Genomic DNA, 24,636 nt, shown 5'->3' with positions numbered 1-24,636 from the left:
TCCTGTGATGCAAAGCTGAATTTTCAGCATCATTACTCCAATCTTCAGTATCACATGATCCTTCAGAAATCATTCTAATAAGCTGATTTGCTGCTCAAGAAACATTTTGAATGACAATATATGTCCTGAGGTTTTTTGACAACACTGAAAGCTGCTTGTTCTTACCGTGGCACTGCAGAGCCAGTTTGATATAGCGCAGGGCCCGTCCGTACTTCAGCAGGTTGGTTGCAGCATCTGACAGGACGAAGTACGCTTTCGACGCTTTCAGGAACAGCTGCAGTTTCATGCGGTGCTGCCATGTGCCCGGTAACATACCAGAGCGTGTCATCACCTTCAGCTCCTCGTTACACGGCCCAACTGTGTGACCCAAGATGAAGATGAACACTGTACATAATCAAATAGTGGAAGAAGAAACAGTTTCTGAGGAAGTGAATGGATGAGGTGACTGACCTCTGTCCAGCAGCAGAGCGATCTCTTTCTCCACGTCTCTAGCTCCTTTCTGACTCCGCTCCTCGTATTTTAGAGGGATAGGTGTGCTGGGGTCGGCCGCAGGAAGGTCACTCTCTTTCTTTATGCTGTTGTCCACGGCTTTTAAACCCTAAACACACAGATGAGGTTTTGCATTAGTGTTTTTTGGATGGATGGATGGATGGATGGATGGACAAGATAGAACAATGTAGGGATGGACAGGATGGACAAGATGGACGGATGGATGGATGGATGGATGGACGGACGGATGGACAAGATGGAACAATATAGGGATGGATGGTCGGATGGATGGATGGATGGATGGATGGATGGATGGATGGATGGACGGATGGACAAGATGGAACAATGTAGGGATGGATGGTCGGATGGATGGATGGACGGACAGATGGATGGATGGATGGATGGATAGATGGACGGACAAGATGGATGGATGGATGGATGGACGGACAAGATGGATAGATAGATGGACGGATGAATGGATAAGACAGACCAATGGACAGATTGATGGATGGACAGTCAGGATAGACAGACGGGACAAGATGGATGGATGGAAGGATGAATGGATGATTTAGATAGAATATAGAATGATAAATGGATGGATGAAAAAAACAGATGGACTAGACTAGTGGATGGATAGAAAAATAGATGGATGGATAAGATCGAACGAAGGATGGACAGATAGATAGATGGATAGATGGATGGATAGATGGTTGGATTGATGAAGTCCAGAGAACTAAGAAAAAAGAAAATGCATGCACATGAACAAAAATATGAAAAGAAATATTAATCTCATTCTCTTACCTTCAGAACGTAGCTGAGAACCAGTCGGCACTTCTCCTCCTTGTCTTGTGACACGGGAAATGTACAGTTGGGCTGGAAGGCAACATAATGCTAATAATAACATGATACATTGGTAACATAATGATGCAAAATCATTATGCAAATTCATGCAAGGTGAAAAACAGTACATTTACAAACATCTAAATAGACCGTTTTAACTTCTACTATACATCAAATAGCTTATATTCAATAATATCTGTGTACAAACAAAAAAGAAACCCAGTCTTCAGATTGATCTCCTACTCTGATCTGATGTGTGCTCTTATATTTCTCTGGAACCGACAGCTCCCCGACAGACTTGATGACGGCCACCGCTTTGGAGTCGTCCTGCGGCTCAGAGGACGTGCTGTAGGAGCAGCTCTCGTCTTCCTCCTCCTCCTCTTCCTCCTCCTCCTCTTCATCACTGTAGCTGTCTTCAGATCCCCCGCCCCTCAGTGACTCCCCGTTCCCCTCGTCCTCACTCACGTCATCCAGCTGAAACAGTTCTGCCAGCATGTAGTGAGCCGAAGCGATGATCTACACCAACAAACAGAAGAAAACAGTCAGAAATCATGCATCAGCTCAGGAAAATAATGTAATGAAGCTACATACCTGTGGATGTCGCTCCTCATCCAGCAGTTTAATACAGTTGAGCAACAGAGTTCTGATGGTCCCATAGTTCTTCCTGTTTTGGCTCTTCTTTAGCATCATGTTGCTGGCCACTCTGTCATGCAAAGCATCAAGATTTGTCTCTGATGCTTACTGAGAAACTTATGGAACAGAATTTGAGAATGGTAGTTATGAATGTAAATCATACTTGTAGAGAAGCACCGCTACAGGAAGTGTGAAGGGATTCTGGCATTTCTCCTCCGCCGCCTCTTCACACAGAGTAGTGAGGTCATACAGCTTCACGATGTCACTTCCACTAGCTGAATGGACAAAACAGAAAGCCATTAGTGATTAAAGAAGTCACTTTAGCTGAAGAAGTTTGAAAGCAAACTAAAGAACGTCAGCCGCCCACCTTTGAAGAGCCAGTACGTGTGTCCTTCTTTGGTACAGCTGGATTTCAGGAATGACAGGATATTCTGTGCAATGTCTTTGACAACCCGCGTCGAGAACATAGAGTTCTCCAAATCCGGGATGTCCTCTGTCTTTATCATTTCATATTTCTGTAAATGAGATGAGAGTTGTTAGGAAATTGAATATTGTTGTACATCAATATGTGCAAACCTATATAATAATCACTAAATCATCTTACCTGCACAATGCCATTGACGTGAAAGCACATGACCAGCTCCGGTACATTACACATCAAATTATCCAGCCAGTAATCAATTCCTGTGAGAACGTTGATTGGTTTGTTGTTGTCCCTGTTAAGACAAAGTGAAGTATTTAAAATAAATATATAAAATACTTAAAGGGTTAGATATACAGTGCACAGCATAAATGAGTACACCCCTCTAAACTTAACAAATTCAGCAATTACTCTTTACTTAGAAGACATGTTAGGGTTCTTTGGAGATGTAATGTTCCAACAAGCCTGCTTGATCAATTACCAAAGAAGAATGCCAAAATGATTCAGCAAAATAAGATTTTCTTATCAAAGTGATACAATTTTGTGTTGCAAAAATGAGTACACCCTCCTGAAAGTCACTAAAAAAAAGTGTATAGGTTTAAGGCTATTTTTGATCAACAGGTAAGTATATTGAACCAAAACTTTTAAAGACAAGTAATTTCCTGACAATTAAAAGTGTTATATAGCCCACTGAATCATACTCAAGACTTAATGCTGGCAGCAGTGGAACCACTTGAGAGAGAACTGCCAGGTGACTTATTTCTTAGCATAAAAGAGAACAATGGTACAATAGGAATACCAAAAGTATTCTTTTAAGTGTGAAAATATAGCAGAAGTAGCACCAACAATCAAAAACAATGGACTTGTGATAAGGCTCCTAAAATAATCAGGTCTTCACTTTAAGTTTTCATTTAGTGATGAGTGAATTTTTGCTAGAAAAAGAGCAGGAGAAATAACATGCAAGTGTCTCAGAGCCGGCAAAAGCTATGAAAAGAGTGACACTTTATCTCACAGAGTATGATGCAGCATGCAGAAGTGACATGCATGGTTGTTGTCACCACTAGAATTACCCACTGTAGCCAAAGCACAATAAACTAATTTAACCTCTTCCAGAGCCCATATTTACAAAATAGAGACTTCTGGGAATCCATACTCTGGTCTCAAGAGACCAAGTCAATCATTTCGGATCTAACAGCATCCAAAATGTTCTGGTGTTGCTAGAGGAGGAGTACAGCGAGAAGTGCCTGGTACCCGCAGTGACGTTCAGTGGTAGTAAAGCTTTTATATAGGGATGAATGAGTGCTGAAGGTGTGAGGGAGTTCTGCTTTATCAACGCTGTCATGAATTCACACACTACTGTGTGATGTAATACAAAAACTTGAAACTGAAGATGCTACCCTCCCCTCATTCCCTGCATTGTTGGGCATTTTTTCAGCATGACAATGAATATATTCATTCTCCCAAGGTGAAAATCCTTCAGTGGACATGTATTTCACTCGATTTTAACACTCTTGAGCTGCTGTGGGGGATTCTGTAGAGACGAGCTAAGCAAAACTCCCTATTAAAGATCAGAGCATTTAAGGAGGTCGTCCTCCAGGAGTTAAAGAGCACAGATGTGAAAATTGATCATGAACTTGTACACTCGGTGCCAAGAAGTGTCAGAGCAGTGTACTTTAAGTTCTGGAGGACATACTAAGTACTAGAATATTAAAAAAATAATTCTGAAAGTGATCTCCTATGCTCAACACGTCTGCATCTATTTAATCAAAAATGCAGTAAAAACGGCAATATTGTAAAATATTGCTACTATTTAAAATAACCTTTTTCTATTGTAATATACTTTCAATTGTAATTTATTCCTGTGACAGCAAAGCTCAATCGATGCTCAAGAAACTATTATTATCAAAGTTGAACACAGTTGTGCTACTTAATATTTTGTGGATTCTTTGATGGATATAAAGCTCAAAAGAGCAGCATTAATTTGAAATGGATTTTTTTAAATATATATATATATATATATATTCTGAATATATTTGCCACTTTCTATCAATTTAATGCATTCTTGTTGAATAAAATATTACTTTTTTAAATCTTACTGACCCCAAACTTTTGAACATTAGTATAGAGAGTTTAGCCTTCAAATGTAATAAATTTGGAAATAATTCAAAAGCAGATAAATATATCCTGAAATGGCACAAAATAAATAAATACATTAATTAATTAAATAAATGTAGAACTCTAACCTGAGTCGTAGACTGACTGCTGGGTATCGACCACCTCCAAATATGGGCATATTTGATCCCACAAGCATGTGGATGTCCTCAAATGTCCATAGAATATTCCGGACAAAGTCATTTCTCAAATCCTGAGACTGTGAGAGAGATCAAGAAAACTAGCAAGTCAAAATACAAATATTCATAAAAATAAATACATAAGTTTACATAAAAATATTAAAAAAATGTTGTAAAGGCAAAATGTTTAGATGCAGGTCAAGATATGTCTTTGGAAGTTACGGAATGTTAAAGAAACGTTATTACCTGACTATTTTCTCCTTCATTGAACAATGTGGGCAGATTTTGCTCTTTGGAAACCGAAGACACGTGACCTAAAGTGTATGTGTCCACCTGCTCCTGAAAGACAGTGAATAGAATGATTCAGCCTCAGATTCCCTGAGAGCACATGACATGAGAAAAGCTGACCGCACCTCCTTGGGTATCGCAGACCCCTCGGATTCAGTGGTGGAACTGTTGTAGGTGGCAGGCCAAGACGGTCCTTCAGCCGCCGTCCCACAACCCTCTTCTGCCGCCTGCTCTGTATCTGACGGTACAGGCACTGCAGTCCCATCACTGTTAATACTGAAACACAGGAGAGCATTGTGAATGGAAGTGATGAAATCAGTGCTGTCATGAGATCGTGTAAAGTCAGTTCTCACCTGTAATAGAGAAACTTCGAGAGGATGGCCTTCTCATTCCACTGTTCTTTACTTTTCTTCTTTCTTTGCCACTTTTGGTCAATCAGACGCTGGTAAAACTCCTTCAGCCACGTCCAGTCACCAGTCTACAGGGCATTTGCAATGTTAGGTTAATCTTATGATGGCATAAACACTCACTTCATACATAAAATACATCCTACATCATTTGAACAGCAGAAATAAATGTTTTCCTGCTATATAATTCAGTATTTGGTTTCCAGGTTTGAGGAATAGACACTAGAAGGCTAAATGGAGATGCATTTAGAGGCTCCATAACAAAATACAATACAGCTAAGAGAAATAAAGTGACTATTTCCTGTTACCTGTGATGACCTCATGAATAGTTCCTGAATGTCCAATTCATCTAGCAGTAGCGTGCTGCCCACTCTGTGAACAGCCATGCTGACATGAGACTTACTGTAGGGGATTTTCAACAACTTCTTGATATTCTGTTTAAAAAAGAAAAAAAGTCATAAATAAACCAAATGTTAAGGTCTCTTAGCAAGGCTGCATTTATTTGATCAAAAATACAGTAAGAAACGTAATATTGTAAAATATTATTGCAACTTAATATATCGGTTTTCTATTTGAATATAATTTAAAATGTAATTTATTCCCGTGATGCAAAGCTGAATTTTCAGCATCATTACTCCAGTCTTCAGGGTCACATGATCCTTCAGAAATCATTCTAATATGCTGGTTTGCTGCGCAAGAAACATATCTTACTATTATCAATGTTGAAAACAGCTGCGCTTCATATTTTTATGGAAACGGATCCATTTTTTGGGATTCTTTGATAAATACAAAGTTTAAAAAAAAAATTTTGTAACTTTATTCATATCTTTACTGTCACTTTTGAACAATTTAATACATCCTTGCTGAATAAAAGCATTAATAATTTCACAAAAAACTGTTTATCTGCATAATGTTCAATTATATTCTCTAATATCATTATACAAAAATATGACAGCAGAGCGCTGTGATCAACCAATCAGAATCAAATATTCAAGAAAGCCATTTTAATTTAATCATTTATTGTGTCATATAAAGAAGATATTGTATTCTCAATACAACAGACTCACCTCTGAATCAGACACAACATCAACATCATCACCTATACAGTCAATGAAGTCGTACGCCATCCCAAAACTGCAGTTAACAAAGAAAACACAAGAATGCATGGAAAGATCAGCTTCACTGCCATCTAAATATATACATACACATTTAAATTAAAGGGATAGTTCACCCAAAAATTAAAATTCTGTTTTTAATTAATTAATTACTCACCCTTGTGTCGTTCCAAACCCGTAAGAACACAAATTAAGATATTTTTGATGAAATCCGAGAGCTTTCTGACCCTGCATAGACAGCAATGCAACTGACACGTTCAAAGCCCAGAAAGATAGTAAGAACATCATTGAAATAGTCCATGTGACATTAATGGCTCAACCATACGTTTATGAAGCTACGAGAATATTTTTTGTTCGCAAAGACTATTTTAAACTAAGATATCCTCACTACCTTTCTGGGCCTTGAATGTGTCTGTTGCATTGCTGTCTATAGAGGATCAGAAAGCTTTCGGATTTCATCAAAAAAATATCTTAATTTGTGTTCCGAAGATGAAATCCCAGAGGTGTTACAGGTTTGGAACGACATGAGGGCGAGTAATTAATGACAGAATCTTCATTTTTGGGTAAACTATCCCTTTAAATGTAACGTAAAATGGAATACATTTGAAATGCAATACAGAAAAGCTCACATTAAAGGGGTCATATGATGCTTTTTTAAAGATCATTATTTTGTGTATTTGGTGTAACAGAATATGTTGACATGCTTTAATGTTCAAAAAACACATTATTTTTCAAATACTGTACATTATTGTAGGTCCTCTATGCCCCGCCTCTCTCAAACGCTTAGTTTTCTACAAAGTCCCTCCTTCTGACAAGCGCAGTCTGCTCTGATTGGCCAGCTGACCCAGTGCATTGTGATTGGCCGAACACCACAAGCACTCGTCGGAAATGTAACGCCCCTTACCATAATCGCGAGCTTCAGCTTTCAAAATAAATGTAAAGACAGAGCCCAAAAGGGGAACAGAGTCGCGTGACAGACACAGTGATGAAGCTGGTATGTGTTTGCAGTACACAAGCCACGGTTAAGACAGCTGACTCCACTGTGATGTGACCCCCGCTCTCTCTCTCGCTCTCTCTCTCTCGCGTGCGCGCGCGCACACACACACACACACACACACACACACACACAAGATGTGCAAAACTCCGCATTTGAACTGTCAATAGCAAATACTTCAGAAAGCTGATTCAGAAGTGCCAGATTGTCATAGCAAAGTCAGAATGACCTCCTCTCCTAGGTTCACGAAACAGTCGTCCATAAAATACATTGCTGTTCTGTTGTAAGTGATCTTAAAGATTCCTAAATGCATCTACTTCCGGAAGGCCAAATAAAGTGCTTTTGCTTTCGCCTAGAAACACACAGCGTCTCTCTGACATGCTGCTTCAACACTAACTGCGGTTACTGAAACCACGCCTTCTTTCTTTGCGTGAACATTTGGGCGGCATTATGCAAATATTCCCACATAGTGAGGTAGATATGTGGGGGCGTGTTAGAACGAGCCGTTTTAGGGGGGCGTGGCAGAGCCTTAACTTTGATAAAGAATATCTCTTTGGTTTTGAGACTTTAGTCTTTGCAACTTCAGGGATCTTATCTATGCACAATCAGCTTGTAACACTCCAAAGAGAAAGGAAAACTTGAAATCGCATCATATGACCCCTTTAAATGTAACATGAGCTTTCCTGCAGCTCAAACAGCAGAGCATGACGCTCGCAATGCCAAGGTCATGGGTTTGATTTCCAGGGAATGCAACGGAAATGGAACGCAAGTCACTGCCGAATACATAAATACATACATGTCAAATAATAGTGATACCTGGTGAAGGGTTTGCTTTTCCTGCTGGATCCGAGTACGGTGGTCCCCGCAGTGCCCAGCTGAGCATTTTCCCGCAGCCAGTTTGCTGGGGGCAGCTTGAGGTCGGTCTTCTCCTGTAGTAATGCATAGGAGGAGGGCGGCGGAGCGGCCGAGTACTTCACTACCGCACGACTCTTCACTTCATTGTTGCCCAGACAAATAACCTAAAATCACAAATGTTTCACATACAACATTCATCTCAATGGGACTGAACATCTCTGAACTTATGATTTTCTGACATTCCATCCACATTTCCAGAAATGCAAAGCAACACATGATCAGTGCAACAGGGCAGTGTTAAATGCTGCAGTATGTGCTGGGCATCATCTTACTGTAATGACAGTCTCTTACAGTGTTACATTATTGTGTTACAGGGCTGCAGTGACTCTGGACACAAACTATCAGACCTGTTTGTTGTCTTCAGATGCAGGGCTGCTCTGATCCTCCTCATGTCTGGGATCTGAGTCTGTCTTCTTATCCTGAGAGCTCATATTCACCACACACATCCATCCAGAACCTCCACAAAACGACGAATTACACGAAGGTAACGTTCAAAACATACAATCGCTGCTTCTTTCACTCATACGCTGAAACTGATCATAAATCTGCTAAACTAACTACTACTATTGAGTCACACAGCAGACTATGTTGCTTTTTTCATTACATTTCTCGCTGTTTTATCTTAAACATCGATATGTGAGTGACATGCGGAAACCTGTCACTCTCAGATGACTAAAAATAATAAAAAATAAACGCAGTTCTCTGAGGAAGCTCTACGTCTGTCACCTGGCAGCTTCTCACTGAGCACAAACTTCCTGTATCTCTCACCCGGAAGTACACGTGACGTCAGCGACGCCGCTTTCTAGAAAGGAGTGGACAAATGTAGAAATGCATTAAAAGTCACAGTGTTTTTGACTAAAATGCTACATACAATTTTAAATACATCAGTATGAATGTGTTATATATATATAGGTTACATAATGTACTAAATACTCATAAATATCGGTTTATTTGTATATATTCGATTTTTTAAATCGTAGTTATATAAATAATTTACCGTAAAAACGCATTTACGGTATTTTAAACTAAAATAATTACGTTAGATTTTGTATTTACATGTTATTTTACGTTATATTTTAGATTATTATAATAATTAACGACATTTGTGTGTATTGAATGTGATTATTTAAAGGATTATATTACTATATATATATATATACACACACATGCTAGCTTTGCTATATATGCACATGCTAGTTTATTTATTTATTTAGTCATTTATTAGACGCTTTTATCCAAAGCGACTTACAAATGAGGACAATAGAAGCAATCAACTGTAGTATTAAAACAACTAAAAACAGATCCAAGCTAAAACTTTATAAATACTACCTATACACATTTTTAAAAAATAAAGAGATTAAAAAAAAAAGACAAATGCATCCAACAAAATTTCAAAACTTAACATATAAATGAAAAACCAAAAAAATAAAGCTAAAAACAATTCAAAATATTAAAGAACAAAGGGTATACGAGTATAATAATGATTCTAACATAACACCAAAAAAGTGTATAGTTATTACTATATATATAAATAAATAATACACCACTTTATATATTATTATAAACGTTTGTTATCATATTATAATATTATTTTAAACTTCAGTAGGTTATATCCACATACAGGTATTGCGTGTTCAAAGTGCATATATTTATTGTGTTTGTTTTTCAGTGCTCGGTTCTTTATGAATATCGTACGCGTTCTGTTGCCATGGTTACACAATCACTATTTGCTCTCGGTCAGCTGAGTTCACCTGCTTTAGTTAGTAGTACATTTAGTTATGTGTTTATTTTAAATGCATGCAGTGACAATGAGTAATGGAGGCAAGAGATACTTTAATAAGAAGAACAAGAGTGGAAACTGGGTAAGATAACCACTTCTTCAACTAGCCTTTCCTATGAAAGCTTACACTGCTCTCGCCTAGTTCTTTCTTTCTGTCTTTTTCTAATTGATTGATTGATTTATCAATGTGCCTGCCTGTCTTCTCCAGCTTATTCACACTGTTGTGTCGCAGACTGGACAAACAGGTGATCTGTGTACCAGCACAGGTTCAATGCTGGCACATGGAGTTCCTCAAGCCCTGACACAAGCAGAGGAGAGATATCCCAAAATATTCATCAATCCTGAAAAGGTTAGCTATTGCTATTCAAATAAAGTGATATTTTGCACTGTAATAATTTACATGTATTTCATATTCAGATTATTACTACAACTACAAAGTACTGCAAACTACAGCCAGTGCTAGATAGTAGCTGATTATGTCACCTGGATTACGTAATCAAATTTCACAAATTAAATATAAAAAAATGTAATATTAGGTTATTAAAATTATTTTAAAATACTCAATCAGATTACAGTTACTTTTTTATTTATTGCATGATTATGTCATGGCAGTAAGTTAATAATAATAATAATAATAATAAAACTATGTTTGAAATAGCTACTATAATTATAGCTGATAGCTATAATTACACGGAAAATTGAGAGAACACACAGCATAAACAAATAATACATGTCAATTTTTATTAATATATTTTTATTAATAATTATTTTAAGTGTAAACATAATCATATTTAAATTTTATACATTGTTTTTAAAATATTATTAAATATTTAATTATTATTATGTTAAAATATTTGACAATTATTTATATCTTTTAATGTAACAATTTTAATATTTAATTATTATTATTATTTATTTATTTTTTTCAATTATTGGAACCCCTGTATTCACAAACCCCAGTTTGGAAAACTATCATGTAATGTAATATGAGTAATCAAAAAGTCAGATTATATTACACTCTAAAAAATGCTGGGTTAAACACAACCCAGTGCTGGGTAAAATAGGGACAAACCCAGCAATTGGGTTGTTTTGGCCCCGCGGTTAGGTTACTACCCAGAAGGTTGGGTTATACATTTAAAAAACAGCCCAATTGCTGGGTTTGTCCCTATTTTACCCAGCACTGGGTTGTATTTTACCCAGCATGTTTTAGAGTGTACCTAAAATGTGTAATGTAATTGATTTCATCACTAACTACAATTTTCGTTATGTAATTTTTATTCAGTAATGAACTACAATTAGATTGACTACAAAAAAGAATTTCATCGAGCACTGGTTACAGATAGCAAATGTCTGGAGGAAAGGATTTTTTTAACTGCACACTCTAAAAAATGTTTAAAATATTAATATTAAATATAACCCAGCGCTGGGTTAAAAAGGGACAAACCCAGCTATTGGGTTGTTTTGACCCAGCGATTGGGTTCAAAACAACCCAATAGCTGGGTCAAAACAACCCAACCGCTGGGTCAAAACAACCCAACTGCTGGGTCAAAACAACCCAAAAGCTGGGACAAAACAACCCAACCTCTGGGTCAAAACAACCCAATAGCTGGGTCAAAACAACCCAACCGCTGGGTCAAAACAACCCAACTGCTGGGTCAAAACAACCCAAAAGCTGGGACAAAACAACCCAACCTCTGGGTCAAAACAACCCAATAGCTGGGTCAAAACAACCCAACCGCTGGGTCAAAACAACCCAACTGCTGGGTCAAAACAACCCAAAAGCTGGGACAAAACAACCCAACCTCTGGGTCAAAACAACCCAATAGCTGGGTCAAAACAACCCAACCGCTGGGTCAAAACAACCCAACTGCTGGGTCAAAACAACCCAAAAGCTGGGACAAAACAACCCAACCTCTGGGTCAAAACAACCCAATAGCTGGGTTTGTCCCTTTTTAACCCAGCGCTGGGTTATATTTAACCCAGCAATTTTTAGAGTGCACTGTATCCTTGTATGAAGAAACATTCTCATGTTGAGGCTTTCTATGGCAGAAAACAATGGGCAGAGAATATCCACTGTCAGCGCATGATAACCGCACAGCCCTGCAGCACTCTGTTGACGTGTATGATCAGGTGAGCTCATCATTATGATAAACAGTGATTCTATTTATTATATCTTAAATCTTTATACCCATTTCCCTGTGTATGTGTTCAGGGTTTTGGCCGTAAGAAATGTTTTGATGAGCGTCGCCAGCATAACTCTCATTTCTACCTGTGCCATTATGATGAAGCCTTGAGACCGCTTAGCACAGCAAAGTGGGACCACTCAGCTTATCGAACAGACTTCCTGCCTAAACAGGAAACAGAAGGCAGAGAAGACACACTCAGAAGACGCTTCCCCAGAGATCACTCAGCAAGGTCTGAAATGAACGCTACGGCTCAGGCTGAGGAGTGTTTCATGTGGTTTGGGAGGGATGACTGTAACCAGAACACTCCACTAAGTGTACTAGCAGTCGCCAACCTCTCATTAACCCCCTAAATAACACAATCAGAGATGATCAGTCTGCAATCAATGTTTGTGACACTAAGCGTGATACTCTAGTGTCATTGTCTGCTTTAACCAGCAGAGGTCAGTGTCCTTTTTTGTCTGTCTATGCTGCTCAACTGGCATCACTACTGTAGCTTTGCAGGGTCACACATTCTGAAATCTGTTTCAATCTTTCAATCTGTAAAGAGTATCAGTGTTGAACGTTATATACGGTATAATAAGAAAAAATAAAAATGTTCAGCTCGGTCGTATGAAAAAGAATGATTTATTAAAGCTTATTTATTAAGCTTATTGTATTTCTTGTATTTATCAACTTTGTCAGCCTACGTGTATTAGAACAAACTTGTCTCAGAAATAAATACAGAAATAACTGTGACAAGAATTTGATGAGAAATGGTGTTATCTTATTGACATATTGACTTTTTTTCATATTTGGAATTTTTGGCATACCAGCATAATATTTAATCTTATAACTTATTTTAATAATTACTAACATAAGAGTTTATATATATATATATATTCTTTAAACTCTTGTGTTAGTAATTATTAAAATAACATTTTTTATAATATTAAATATTATGTTACTATTACTAGGGTAATTACTTTATTACTTAAACTTTTTTTATTTTTGCTATAGGGAACATTTCTCATTTTTGTTTAGTTGAACTTGAAATACAAAAATATCTGAAGCTAAATAAACTAAAACCACTAATTAAAAATGAATAAAAACTATATTGTTTTTTAAATAATAAAAATGACATGAGTACATAATAAAACGACTAAAACTTTCACATTAAGTTAAAACCAAAAATGTAAAAATATAATCTAATTAAACATTAACAAAAAATATCATGTGGTATCAGTGAGAAATTAGTGAGAATCAGTGAGAATCACAAAATTAAACTGCCATTTAATGTGGGATTTTACTCACCCGATGTGGTTCAAAGCGAGTAATGGGGATTTGTGTGGATGTAAGGGTAAAAAACTCAGCAGGGCAGTGTGACGTTTGGGCTAAAGCTCAGAATCCTGCCTTTGAAAGAGATTAAACAGTGAACAGCGTTACATTATCTCAGCTTCAAAGAGAGAGAGTAAGATTGCCATCTCATTCTAGCAGGTGTTGCATTTGAACCGGCAGCTGTATCACAGTCTGTGCGCACCTGGAAAAGAGCAGCGAGGAGAATCCTCTGTGCTTTCCAGATTTCCTTTAGCCACACGTCCAGATAGCAGGAACCCAGGGAGAGATACTGGGAGGAATCGCCGTCTATGTTTAGCCCACATTTTGAAATGCAATCCAAAAAAATGACATCTAGTAATTAAGTATTTATTTCTTTGATGGTAATGAAGTTTTGCACGTTGCATTTCTTTCATAACCTATTCACGAAAGATAAGCATGTTGCCATGGCGATGGCACAGAGATTTCTCTTAACATTGTCTGTTCTCTTAATATTGTCTGACTTACTCTGGTGCTGGTTCATCTGATGGTCTTTGTTTTTTTCAAATGCTAAACATTGATCTTAATGTTATTTGTCTCTGTGCTGACAGTTAATTGCAATTCTCACTGTTGAAAGACATATTGAAAAATAAATTGCTGGACACAAGCTGATGGATTTACTGAATGCAGAATAACCCGGGTTGAGATCAAAGAACTGCATCTCATTGAGATTCATCTTTTATTGTGCTGCACTTTAAAGGGCTCCGGCGCACCAACAAGCATTTGAGTGTATTTTTTTTTTCAAAATAGAAAAGTTTTCAATAGATTGTTACATTTCCATTTAAACAAACCTGTTAGGTTTCTATGGCAACTAATGTTTTAACTACAAGGATTTATGAAAGGATAATCAGATGTCAAGGTACATTAGAACATTAGAATGCATTATGTGTTAATAGAGTAGATTAATCAGCATAAATCATTTCTGAGCCTTAACTTAAGGGCATTCCATCCTAATCACTTCATTTCATTGGCCTCGTTATAATTAATATTGCCAGATAATGAATTAATGAAACAGTCTGGCATGTTTTACACGAGAGGTCAAGACAAATAATTTAGCCCATACCGTTCTCTGCTGATGAAATAATTAGTGCATCTTAACACTCTAATTAGCCCTTTTAGTGTAAACAAATGTTTCTTTGTAATGCAGAAATTAAATCTGTCTGCGGTTACGTTTCGATACGCGTGAGATCTGCTGTCTAAACCCTACCTTTGATTATAATGTTTCTATGGCAACTAATGTTTTAACTACAAGGATTTATGAAAGGATAATCAGATGTCAAGGTACATTAGAACATTAGAATGCATTATGTGTTAATAGAGTAGATTAATCAGCATAAATCATTTCTGAGCCTTAACTTAAGGGCATTCCATCCTAATCACTTCATTTCATTGGCCTCGTTATAATTAATATTGCCAGAAAATGAATTAATGAAACAGTCTGGCATGTTTTACACAAGAGGTCAAGACAAATAATTTAGCCCATACCGTTCTCTGCTGATGAAATAATTAGTGCATCTTAACACTCTAATTAGCCCTTTTAGTGTAAACAAATGTTTCTTTGTAATGCAGAAATTAAATCTGTCTGCGGTTACGTTTCGATACGCGTGAGATCTGCTGTCTAAACCCTACCTTTGATTATAATGCATAGAGCATAATTCGGTTATGTTTTCTCCTCGTCAACAGCATTTTTCCTTGGCGCTGTTATTGTGAGATATTGCTCACTGTTGCCTCTCAGCTGCACATCCTTGTTTTTCAGCTTGGCCCTGTGATAACTCTGTCTAACCTTGAGAAATGGCTGCAGGAGACCCGGCATACAGCAGAATAAACCTTCATTGTGATGAAATATTCATTCAAATGAGGTTGAGAGGGCTGCTGTGCATTAGAATAAGTCATTGTTAAAGACTGCTCACATCCGTACAGGCGTAAAGCGCAGTATTGTGAATAGATCAGTCTGAGTGGATGTTACAACACAGAAAAACTCAGTGTTTGGTGTCAGAAGTCAGTATTCAGTGCTGCACCAGTTCACTCAAGTGCTTCATTTTTACAACCATTTGATCAAGCTACTCGACTGAAACATGTTCTTTTAAAATGAGTTAAGCCAATAAAGTAAAAAAAAAAATGAAGCAATTTTTTGAATGTTTTAATGAAAACCAAGCTAACAAAATCTCTGAACATTCAAAAATTTGATAATTCCATTTGATAATTTTCCAAACATTATGGTTTACTTTTGAATATTCTCTAAATGATCTGAAACAAACAGTAACATTTAGATGAACGTCCAACTAAAATGTTCCAGAAATAATACATTCCCCGAATGTTGTATATAAATAATTTTTGTGCTAATGTTTTCAGAACATTAGTAAAGACCAGATCACTTTGAAGGAACGTTCTATTAACATTACTGGAAGAATGTTTGTTCATAACTTTGAGAGAACCTTGCCGGAACGTTCTTTGAGTATTTGAAAACATATGAAGCAATTTTTTGAATGTTTTAATGAGAACCAAGCTAACAAAATCTCTGAACATTCAAAAATTGGAGCATTCCATTTGATAATTTTCCAAACATTATGGTTTACTTTTGAATATTCTCTAAATGATCTGAAACAAACAGTAACATTTAGATGAACGTCCAACTAAAATGTTCCAGAAATAATACATTCCACGAATGTTGTATATAAATAATTTTTGTGCTAATGTTTTCAGAACATTAGTAAAGACCAGATCACTTTGAAGGAACGTTCTATTAACATTACTGGAAGAATGTTTGTTCATAACTTTGAGAGAACCTTGCCGGAACGTTCTTTGAGTATTTGAAAACATTCTTTTTAGGGCTTTTTACACTTGAAAATTTTAAGCCTGGGTCATTCTAAAGCTCGACTAAACAGAATCCTGGGTTATCTTGTTTCACTTTACACACTGCTCACAACTTACCCAGGGTTAACATACGCTGATGTCACAAGTAGTCTCTGACTAAAAATATATATTATAATATTCTCATAGTTTCACACCTTACTAGTTAAACCATGGCAACCACAAATTAACCACAGTTTTGCTACATTAACTATAGTTTAACCAAACTGTGGTTATAGAAATACATGGTACAATATGCCAAAAAACACTACACTTTTACGATAATAAAATGATTCATTTTATTAAGGGATTTGTATGTGTATACTTTTCTGTAATTTATTTTTTCTTTGATTTGCTTTTATAACTGTACTGTGTCAATGTTTTGATGTTCTGTACTGTTTAAGAAAAAAAGAAAGCAAGAATCAGAAAAAAAGATTTGCCATATACGTGCTTCGAAGTCCCGATCTGAATCAAATGATTTGCGATACGTGCTCCGGAATCCCGATCTGAATCAAATGATTTGCGATACGAGCTCCGGAATCCCGATCTGAATCAACTGATTTGCGATACGAGCTCCGGAATCCCGATCTGAATCAAATGATTTGCGAACCCGCTCCGAAGTTCCAATCTAGATCAAATGTTAACCCTCTGGTCTTGTTCGGTCATTAGAACAGAAAATATGCAAATAAAATTTGTCCCTGAAACGGAGCTTTTCGAAACTCTGAATCAGTTAAATCATTGTCGCGAAATGATTCATTGTTTCAGATTAAGACTTCAAAGCGCATATCACAAATCATTTGATTTTAGATCCGAACTTCAGAGCGGGTTCGTGACTCAGATTGGGACTTCGTAGCGCAGATCACGAATCATTTAATTTAGATACTTCGGAGTGGCTTCATGAATCATTATTCACATCGGTACTTCGGAGCATGGATCACGAATCATTGATTTAGATAGAAACTTCGGAGCGCATATCGCAAATCATTTGATTTAGATCGGAACTTCGGAGCGTGTATCACAAATTATTTAATTTAGTTGTGAACTTCGGAGTGGGTTCACATATCTTTTGATCCAGAATTCCAGATCGAAACTTTGGAGCATAAATCGCGAATCATTTGATTCAGATTGGGACTTCAGAGTGCAGATCGCAAATCTTATTTGGAGTTTCGAAAAGCTCAGTCTCAGGGACATACTTTTCTATTTACTTTAAAGGCACAATATGTAATTTTTCGCCGCTAGAGGGCGCGTATTCAAAATAAACAAAGAAACAAAGGCGTAGCTTGATACGCTGTGACTGAGTGTGGAATCATGGGAGTTGTGGTCTTCATCCCCACAGCCGACGCAATCCGACGGGACTCGGGCAGAAATCATGTTCATGGATGAGCTAATGATTTATTAACGTAGTAGAATGAAGCATGGTGCGGCTGAAAGTCATCGAAGCGAAACGAGGCTGCTGAACGAGCACGACACACGGCTCGAAAGCAGCGGAGCTTTTATTATGCCACAGTCGACCGCTTCCGCTCCTTCCGGTCGTGCGTATGTGGGGTAAAGCAGCGCTGTTTTATCATACTAGATACATTTGAAAGTTCTGTTATTATGCTACTCTGTGCGGTCGTCACCTGACTAGTAAAACACATAACATATTAAAGTGTCTTTGGTGTTTCCATGTTTTCTACAAAACAAAACCGGAAATCGAGGGGTTATGAGGTCATTGGCAGGCGACACAATGACACTATGGACACGGTCCGTGTCACTAGATAAAATTGCTTATTTCTCTGGATTTAAACATTCTTCAAAACATTTGGGATAATGTAAGTACACAAGTCAGCAAAATATATAACACTGTTCTAGTGGTTTTTGGATATTTTAATAAAAAACATATTGTGTTACATATTGTGCCTTTAACTTCTCAGGTAATATCAATGGTATGACTATTTCAAATGTGGCCGAAATTATATACATATAGGCTAGGCTATTTAATTGTTTGATCACAAATTACTGCAAGGGACAATTTAGTACTCGATGGATATTGGTAGGGACACGCTTCCCTACTAAATTCTTCGCCCTTGTCTCACACTGTACATTAACCCTCTGTTAACGTGCTTATTTGCATATTTGCAGCGTCCGTTTCATTGATTGGATGAAGGCAGCACGCGACCTGTTTACATAAAGGTTCTAGAATTGTGCTTCATCATATTATTTATTGCCAGCTGTACTATCAATTTTTTCTGATTGGACTTTTCGGTGGACTTAAGGTAAGATTAAAACTCCAATTGACGCATTTCCGTCACCATTTGACATTTTCCCTTCAAACGACTGTTTATACAACGCGCGGTTTTTCCATAAATATGATGTATGTGATTGGTTGTCTGTTGCTAAGCATGTAGTCATAACATTTTGACACTCATAACACTCCATAGTTTCACACTGCACAAGTTTAGCACCACAATGCTCCGGGGTTAAAAAGTGGGTTTAGAACAACAATGATATTTAAAGTGGGATCTGTTGTATTAGGGCATATGTTAGGCCTCAGATGTAGTTTTAAATGAATTAAACGTGGTTAACGTTATTCCATATCGGTTTAAATACTATTTTTTTATATATAAGTAGGCCTATGAATAGTGTTTTTCTACAGTTTGTGAATTAACCATATTATACATTTAATGAACACCATCCATGTATCCACCTGACCTGAGCTCATGTATACAGCTAATATGCCAGTAAGCAAAGTATTTGTTAATTTTATGTTAATCATGTTAGAAACTGCAAACCTGGTATATGACCGTTGAGTGAAACCATAAAATCAACTGCTTCCTTACCAGAGGACGTGAGCATTACATATAGCCTAATAAATAATATGTTGTGCAGCTGAGTTTCTGTGAAAGTGTCATAGTTCTTGACAAGCAAATCAGAATACTGGTACTGTAAAGCAAAGAGTCAAAGACGAACCTTAAGAGTAAAATGAATCTGAAATAAGCATTTTGTGCCCAGAGAGGCAGAATGTAAAAGTGCTGAATTTGGGGGAAATGTATATTGGGAGAGAAAATGAGAGGAGAGGACGCGAGGGAATTCTGAGGATGAATGTTTGTGTGTGTGTGTGTGTCCTACAAAAAAAATTTTCTTTGATAATTTAATATTTTCATACTTATTATTATGAGGTGCATTTGCAGTCGAGTCAAAAAAGACAATGTTTTATAGAGAAGAGAGAAAGGCTGTGGATAAAACATATGCATCAATAACACATGCACATTATATTATTCAGCTTTGCTTGCATATTTTTTATTCAATATCACTGTGTTTTATATTGTTCTTTTGATGCTGCCTTTTTTGGCATGTCCTTACATATTTTTGAATGACATTATCTGCATTTGCACTACAGTATCTGCTGAACCACACACATCTATATGATTTACTGTCAATATTTATTGTTAATTAGTGAAAGTGTTTGTATTTATTGGCTACTCAAGCTGATGTCAATGTGGCTGTCTTGTAAAGATCTGTTATGGTCTGACCTGAAGTGACAATAAACTACTTTTATGATTTTGAAATATTAATCTAGGCCTATACCTCCAACTGAATGACGTGAAGAAAAGCACTGACAGCCTACCACGCAGTCAATTATGAATGCTGAATATTTTCATTTTTAAAGAGGAAACCCAAAATGCAGAAATATTTCAGACCCAGTACTATTTCTAGGTCACTAATCAGCTCTTTTCACTTAAAAATATTTTTTCAAAGATATGAGCTGAAAAAATGTATTACATTCAAATGAAAGAATTATCACTGTAATCTCAGACTAAATACATATACATTAATATTCTCATCTAGTTTCACATATTAGGCTATTTCATAATTTTTTTATTAATTTATAGTAAGCAACCTAATTATTCCCATTAAATTGAACTCAAATTTGACATAAAGGAAGACAAACAATGCGTTATAAAAAAGTAGCTCTCATAAAAATAACAAAAACACCAACACCAGGGGTCAAATATGAGAGAATTACTACTCTGCGTCTGCGATAGCAAACAATGCAGCTGTTCCGCAGGGCAGGCCTGCTGTGGTCAGACTGACCAGTGCAAACGCACTCGATGTGGGCGTGGCCCCGCGCTAACCGCGCCGCTATTGGTCGGCGCAATCCAAAGCCCCGCCTTTTTCAAAAAGATAGAGAAAAAAGAAAAGGAAAACAGAGACATCTCAATCCTTGCAACTGGGGAAAAGAAAAAACGTAGTGCACCATAGTCTCCGAATCACCTCCTCTTCTTTTTTTAAACCCCTTAAACTACCTTCTTGCGCTCTGAACCGAACTGAGCCACATCTGTAAGTTATTTCAATCACCCAAAGCCAAACATCACAATCAGATATTCAGTTTTGGGACACGCTGGATTAAGTTTTGTAGCATTTTAAAGGTGAGTCGTTAATAATGAACGCTTCTACGTTGTATTTAAGCAGCGGATATTATTTTTGTTAATGGATATATGAACCTGATATCTTCAGACATACATGGCGTTTGTCCAGGGAAGACAGAAGATGCACGCGCCGGTTGTTAGTTTAAGGAGCCGCGGCTGGCGTTGCGCGGTGTGTGTTTATTCGCCTGCGACATGGAGGGGATGGGTGGGCTTTTCGCTCTGTGTTTCTAATATCCGAGGACATCTTGAGCCACTCAGCGACTGAAATAGTTGGGATGATTGTTACATTGGCGCTTTGATCCGTGGCTACATTGTATCGACTGATTCTTCTGGATTTGGCTACATTGTGTCCGTTAGATCAAGTGTTGCAACCATGTCTAAAACAGCTTTATTAAAACTCTGTTGACATGTTCCATGTTTAGGCTACTGATAGCACATTAGCTTACTGTTGCATGTCATTTAAGGGCACTGTGTAAGGAAATGTTCCATTTGAGACAACGTGCATGTAATATTTAGTTGATAACTGTATGATCAGGTTGCTAAATAAGGTTTTGGGCAAATCAACAACCCCTATTATGATGTAGTTTAAAAGTTTAGCCTGGTTGCTGAACTTCTTGCATTCACGTTTTTGAAGATCTGTGATGTTTTTTGATGATTCCTTACCGATTTAAAACTAGATATTAAGAAATGTGTGAGTGTGTGATGCCCCTTTGTCTGTGCTGGAGGAGGGGGGGGGGTGTGTACAGATGTTCTCTACCAGGACATCTGCTGTTTCTAAGGGCTTTGTCAAGGGCCCTTTCAAGGAGGCGCCGGGGGCCCGAAAGAAAATTGTACTTTTCCAAGCTTAACTATCAAATGCGATGCAATCCTTGCTGGTTAATAGGATGCAATGCATGTATTAAAGGGGTCATATGATGCTATTTTAAAGATCATTATTTGGTGTATTTGGTGTAACAGAATATGTTGACATGCTTTAATGTTCAAAAAACACATTATTTTTCAAATACTGTACATTATTGTAGGTCCTCTATGCCCCGTCTCTCTCAAACGCTTCGTTTTCTACAAAGTCCCGCCTTCCGACAAAAGCGCAGTCTGCTCTGATTGGCCAGCTGACCCAGTGCATTGTGATTGGCCGAACACCGCAAGCACTCGTCGGAAATGTAACGCCCCTTACCATAATCGCCAGCTTCATCTTTCAAAATAAATGTAAAGACAGAGCCTGAAAGGGGAACAGAGTCGTGTGACAGACACAGTGATGAAGCTGCTATGGTTAAGACAGCTGACTCCACTGTGATGTGACCCCCCCCCCTCTCTCTCTCCCCCTCCCGCACCCACATGCACAATCAGCTTGTAACACTCCAAAGAGAAAGGAAAACTTGAAATCGCATCATATGACCCCTTTAATAATGCATAGTGTTACTCACAGCAAGCAGTTATGTATTCTCAGTAGGTTGCATGTTTGTGTTTGATGACTGGAGACCTTGATTTCTAACATGTCCATTATGTTTCCCGCTGAGAATTCTCCCTCCCTCTCTCTCTTTCTCGCTCGCCCCGGAGCGCTCACACATCACACATTGAATCATAGTGTGCATGTCAGCATACGAAGCAGGAAGACATTTATTAGAGTCAGACAGGAAAATGCAAAGGGCTTCTTTAATATGTATGGCATCCTGTTCTTCAGGTGTGCGGAGGGAATGTGTGCGGTCATTTATATGTTGCTTGGATCTGTCGTTCTCAAGTGTTTTTACACTGGATATCAAGTGGTGACCCAGTACAGAAATGTCCTTAAATAATATAATAATATTAAATCACATTAATAATGGAAGTATTTACCTCAAAAACCATAATTCGTAGATTCAACAGATTAAATGTAGTCTGATTCATATTTTCTCGTACCTTTCATGGTTTTGTCGTGACTGGTGAATTTGCACCAAAATACCATTAGAGTTACAGAAGTATCTTCTCTTTCTTTTTTTAAAAGTTGATAAGCCTGTTTGTTTGTTGTCTTAATTATGCACAATTATATAGGTCATGACTTCACACTTAAGGGCCGCTGTGACCGCTGATTTGTTTAACTTTTTTCTGTTACAGGTACTTAAAATATGTTCCTACTTTTAAACAACTTCATGCATTGGATTTATGGTGCTTATATTAGGAAATGAAACTATGACTTCTGGAGGCTTCGGACTATGAAGAAGTTATAGAAGAAAAATGTTATAAGATGGAGCCTATGTTTGCCAACAGTAGACTTTCATGTGTTACATCTATACATTTACTAAAGTGTCATGCAACAGTTAGGCCTGTTTGTGTGTTATGAAACTTATAAAGGATATGATTCATACACTCGTGTGAATATCTAACAGTATTAAGAAAAATGCATTTGATGTAATGGAAAATAATATACACATTCAGACAATGTTTTTTTGTTTTTGCATACATTGCTGTTTAAAAGTGTGGGGTCTGTAAATCTCTGTAATGTTTTTGAAAAAAGTATTTTGCTCACCAAGCTGCATTTATTTGGTGCAGTATTAGGAATATTATTACCATTTAAAATTTTAATCTATTTTAAAATGTAATTGATTTCCTTTGATGATGATTTTTCACTCCTGTCATCAATGTCACATGATCCTTCAGAAATCATTCTAATATGCTGATTTGCTGCTCAAGAAACATTTATTATCATATAATTGAAATAATTGAAAGTTCAAAACAACTGCATTCAATTGAAATAGATTTTTTTTGCAACAGTGTAAAAGTATTTCCTGTCACTTTTGATCAATTTAATACATCCTTGCTGAATAAAAGTATTAATTTCCTAATAAAAAATTCTTAGTGACCCCAAGGTTTTGAACAGTGGTGTACTATATCTTGCATATTTCAAGGTAGAACATATAGTCATGTTTAATTCATATGTTTCATTTGGGCTGCATTCATCGGCTTAGAAGTGTTGTGTTGTTTGATAGCATATATGCTGAGCTGTGTGGTTTCCAGCCTGTAGTTTTGTCTTTTACGAGCATGTGATAACACAATGAACATCCAGTGTAGCTCTTTTTACAGTTGTGTTGAGGCCGGGAATGTTGACATTCCTCCGTGAGCGGAGCACAGACGTGAAATGTGTTTGTTTGTGAGCGAGTGGATGAGCGAAACGTGAATTTTAAAGAGCGACGCTCACTTGAGTGGTACAGAGAGGATGAATATTAATGATTTCTCCCCAGTTTAATACCTTGTTTAACACACTCTATTATGGGCTCTTCTGCATATATTCTAGCGTAGCATTCCGGTGATTTCTCAACAGTAGGGAACTGAAAGGATGTCTGACGGTGCCTGATAGGAAGGTAATTGGTATGAAATTGGAACATGGCATCAGCCTAGAGCTGCAGAATTCAGCCTTTATTTCATTCGCTGCTCGTGTGAGTCTCAGGGATGTGTCTGGCTGGCTGTCAATCAGAATGTGATGAGATTCAAGCTCAAATGCCTTGAAGAAAAGATTCATTCAATTCACTATATTCCACTAGATCCCCCTCTTTTCTATTAAAGAGTGAATTTATAAAGAGACTTTGAGGAGTGAAAAAAGTAATGGAATAATGCAGGAACTCTTCAGTTTTGTAGTCTCTGTTTTGAGTGGTTGTTGCTGTAGATGTCAGTGAACCTCTTCTGTTTTGTGTTGC

General features: G+C 37.3%; 2 protein-coding genes across 2 annotated transcripts in view; one reads left to right on the top strand and one right to left on the bottom strand.

The window, feature by feature from the left end:
- The window catches only part of LOC107586636 (erythroid differentiation-related factor 1-like), a 17,171-nt gene extending 8,005 nt beyond the window's left edge, over positions 1 to 9,166 (bottom strand). Inside the window, exons 1-16 of the mRNA XM_016274090.1 lie at positions 8,741 to 9,166; positions 8,295 to 8,497; positions 6,437 to 6,503; positions 5,678 to 5,803; positions 5,316 to 5,440; positions 5,088 to 5,238; positions 4,921 to 5,013; positions 4,627 to 4,754; positions 2,567 to 2,678; positions 2,330 to 2,477; positions 2,126 to 2,237; positions 1,921 to 2,032; positions 1,573 to 1,845; positions 1,291 to 1,362; positions 451 to 598; positions 166 to 357 (exon numbers count right to left, since the gene is read on the bottom strand). Coding sequence (XP_016129576.1) covers positions 166 to 357; positions 451 to 598; positions 1,291 to 1,362; positions 1,573 to 1,845; positions 1,921 to 2,032; positions 2,126 to 2,237; positions 2,330 to 2,477; positions 2,567 to 2,678; positions 4,627 to 4,754; positions 4,921 to 5,013; positions 5,088 to 5,238; positions 5,316 to 5,440; positions 5,678 to 5,803; positions 6,437 to 6,503; positions 8,295 to 8,497; positions 8,741 to 8,839 — 2,161 coding nt within the window. The 5' untranslated portion in view covers positions 8,840 to 9,166. The remainder of the gene's footprint in view (positions 1 to 165; positions 358 to 450; positions 599 to 1,290; positions 1,363 to 1,572; positions 1,846 to 1,920; positions 2,033 to 2,125; positions 2,238 to 2,329; positions 2,478 to 2,566; positions 2,679 to 4,626; positions 4,755 to 4,920; positions 5,014 to 5,087; positions 5,239 to 5,315; positions 5,441 to 5,677; positions 5,804 to 6,436; positions 6,504 to 8,294; positions 8,498 to 8,740) is intronic.
- A 1,035-nt stretch (positions 9,167 to 10,201) lies between these two features.
- Positions 10,202 to 12,709, top strand: LOC107586635 (testis-expressed sequence 36 protein-like). Its single transcript, XM_016274089.1, has 4 exons — positions 10,202 to 10,255; positions 10,382 to 10,522; positions 12,223 to 12,303; positions 12,386 to 12,709. The coding sequence occupies exons 1-4, from the start codon at positions 10,202 to 10,204 to the stop codon at positions 12,707 to 12,709; spliced, it is 600 nt and encodes a 199-aa protein (XP_016129575.1).
- Positions 12,710 to 24,636: the final 11,927 nt, after the last annotated feature.

Source organism: Sinocyclocheilus grahami, unplaced genomic scaffold (assembly GCF_001515645.1).
Source record: "Sinocyclocheilus grahami isolate Dianchi unplaced genomic scaffold, SAMN03320097.WGS_v1.1 scaffold84.1, whole genome shotgun sequence".
Lineage (NCBI taxonomy): Eukaryota > Metazoa > Chordata > Actinopteri > Cypriniformes > Cyprinidae > Sinocyclocheilus > Sinocyclocheilus grahami.
Note: the sequence above shows the minus strand (reverse complement) of the source record. Positions and strands in the feature narration are given on the sequence as shown.

Coding starts and splice junctions, on each gene's coding strand:
- LOC107586635 (XM_016274089.1), top strand. CDS start 10,202: ATGAGTAATGGAGGCAAGAGATACTTTAATAAGAAGAACAAGAGTGGA. Junction 10,523..12,222: donor TATTCATCAATCCTGAAAAG/GTTAGCTATTGC, acceptor TTTCTATGGCAG/AAAACAATGGGCAGAGAATA. Junction 12,304..12,385: donor CTGTTGACGTGTATGATCAG/GTGAGCTCATCA, acceptor GTATGTGTTCAG/GGTTTTGGCCGTAAGAAATG.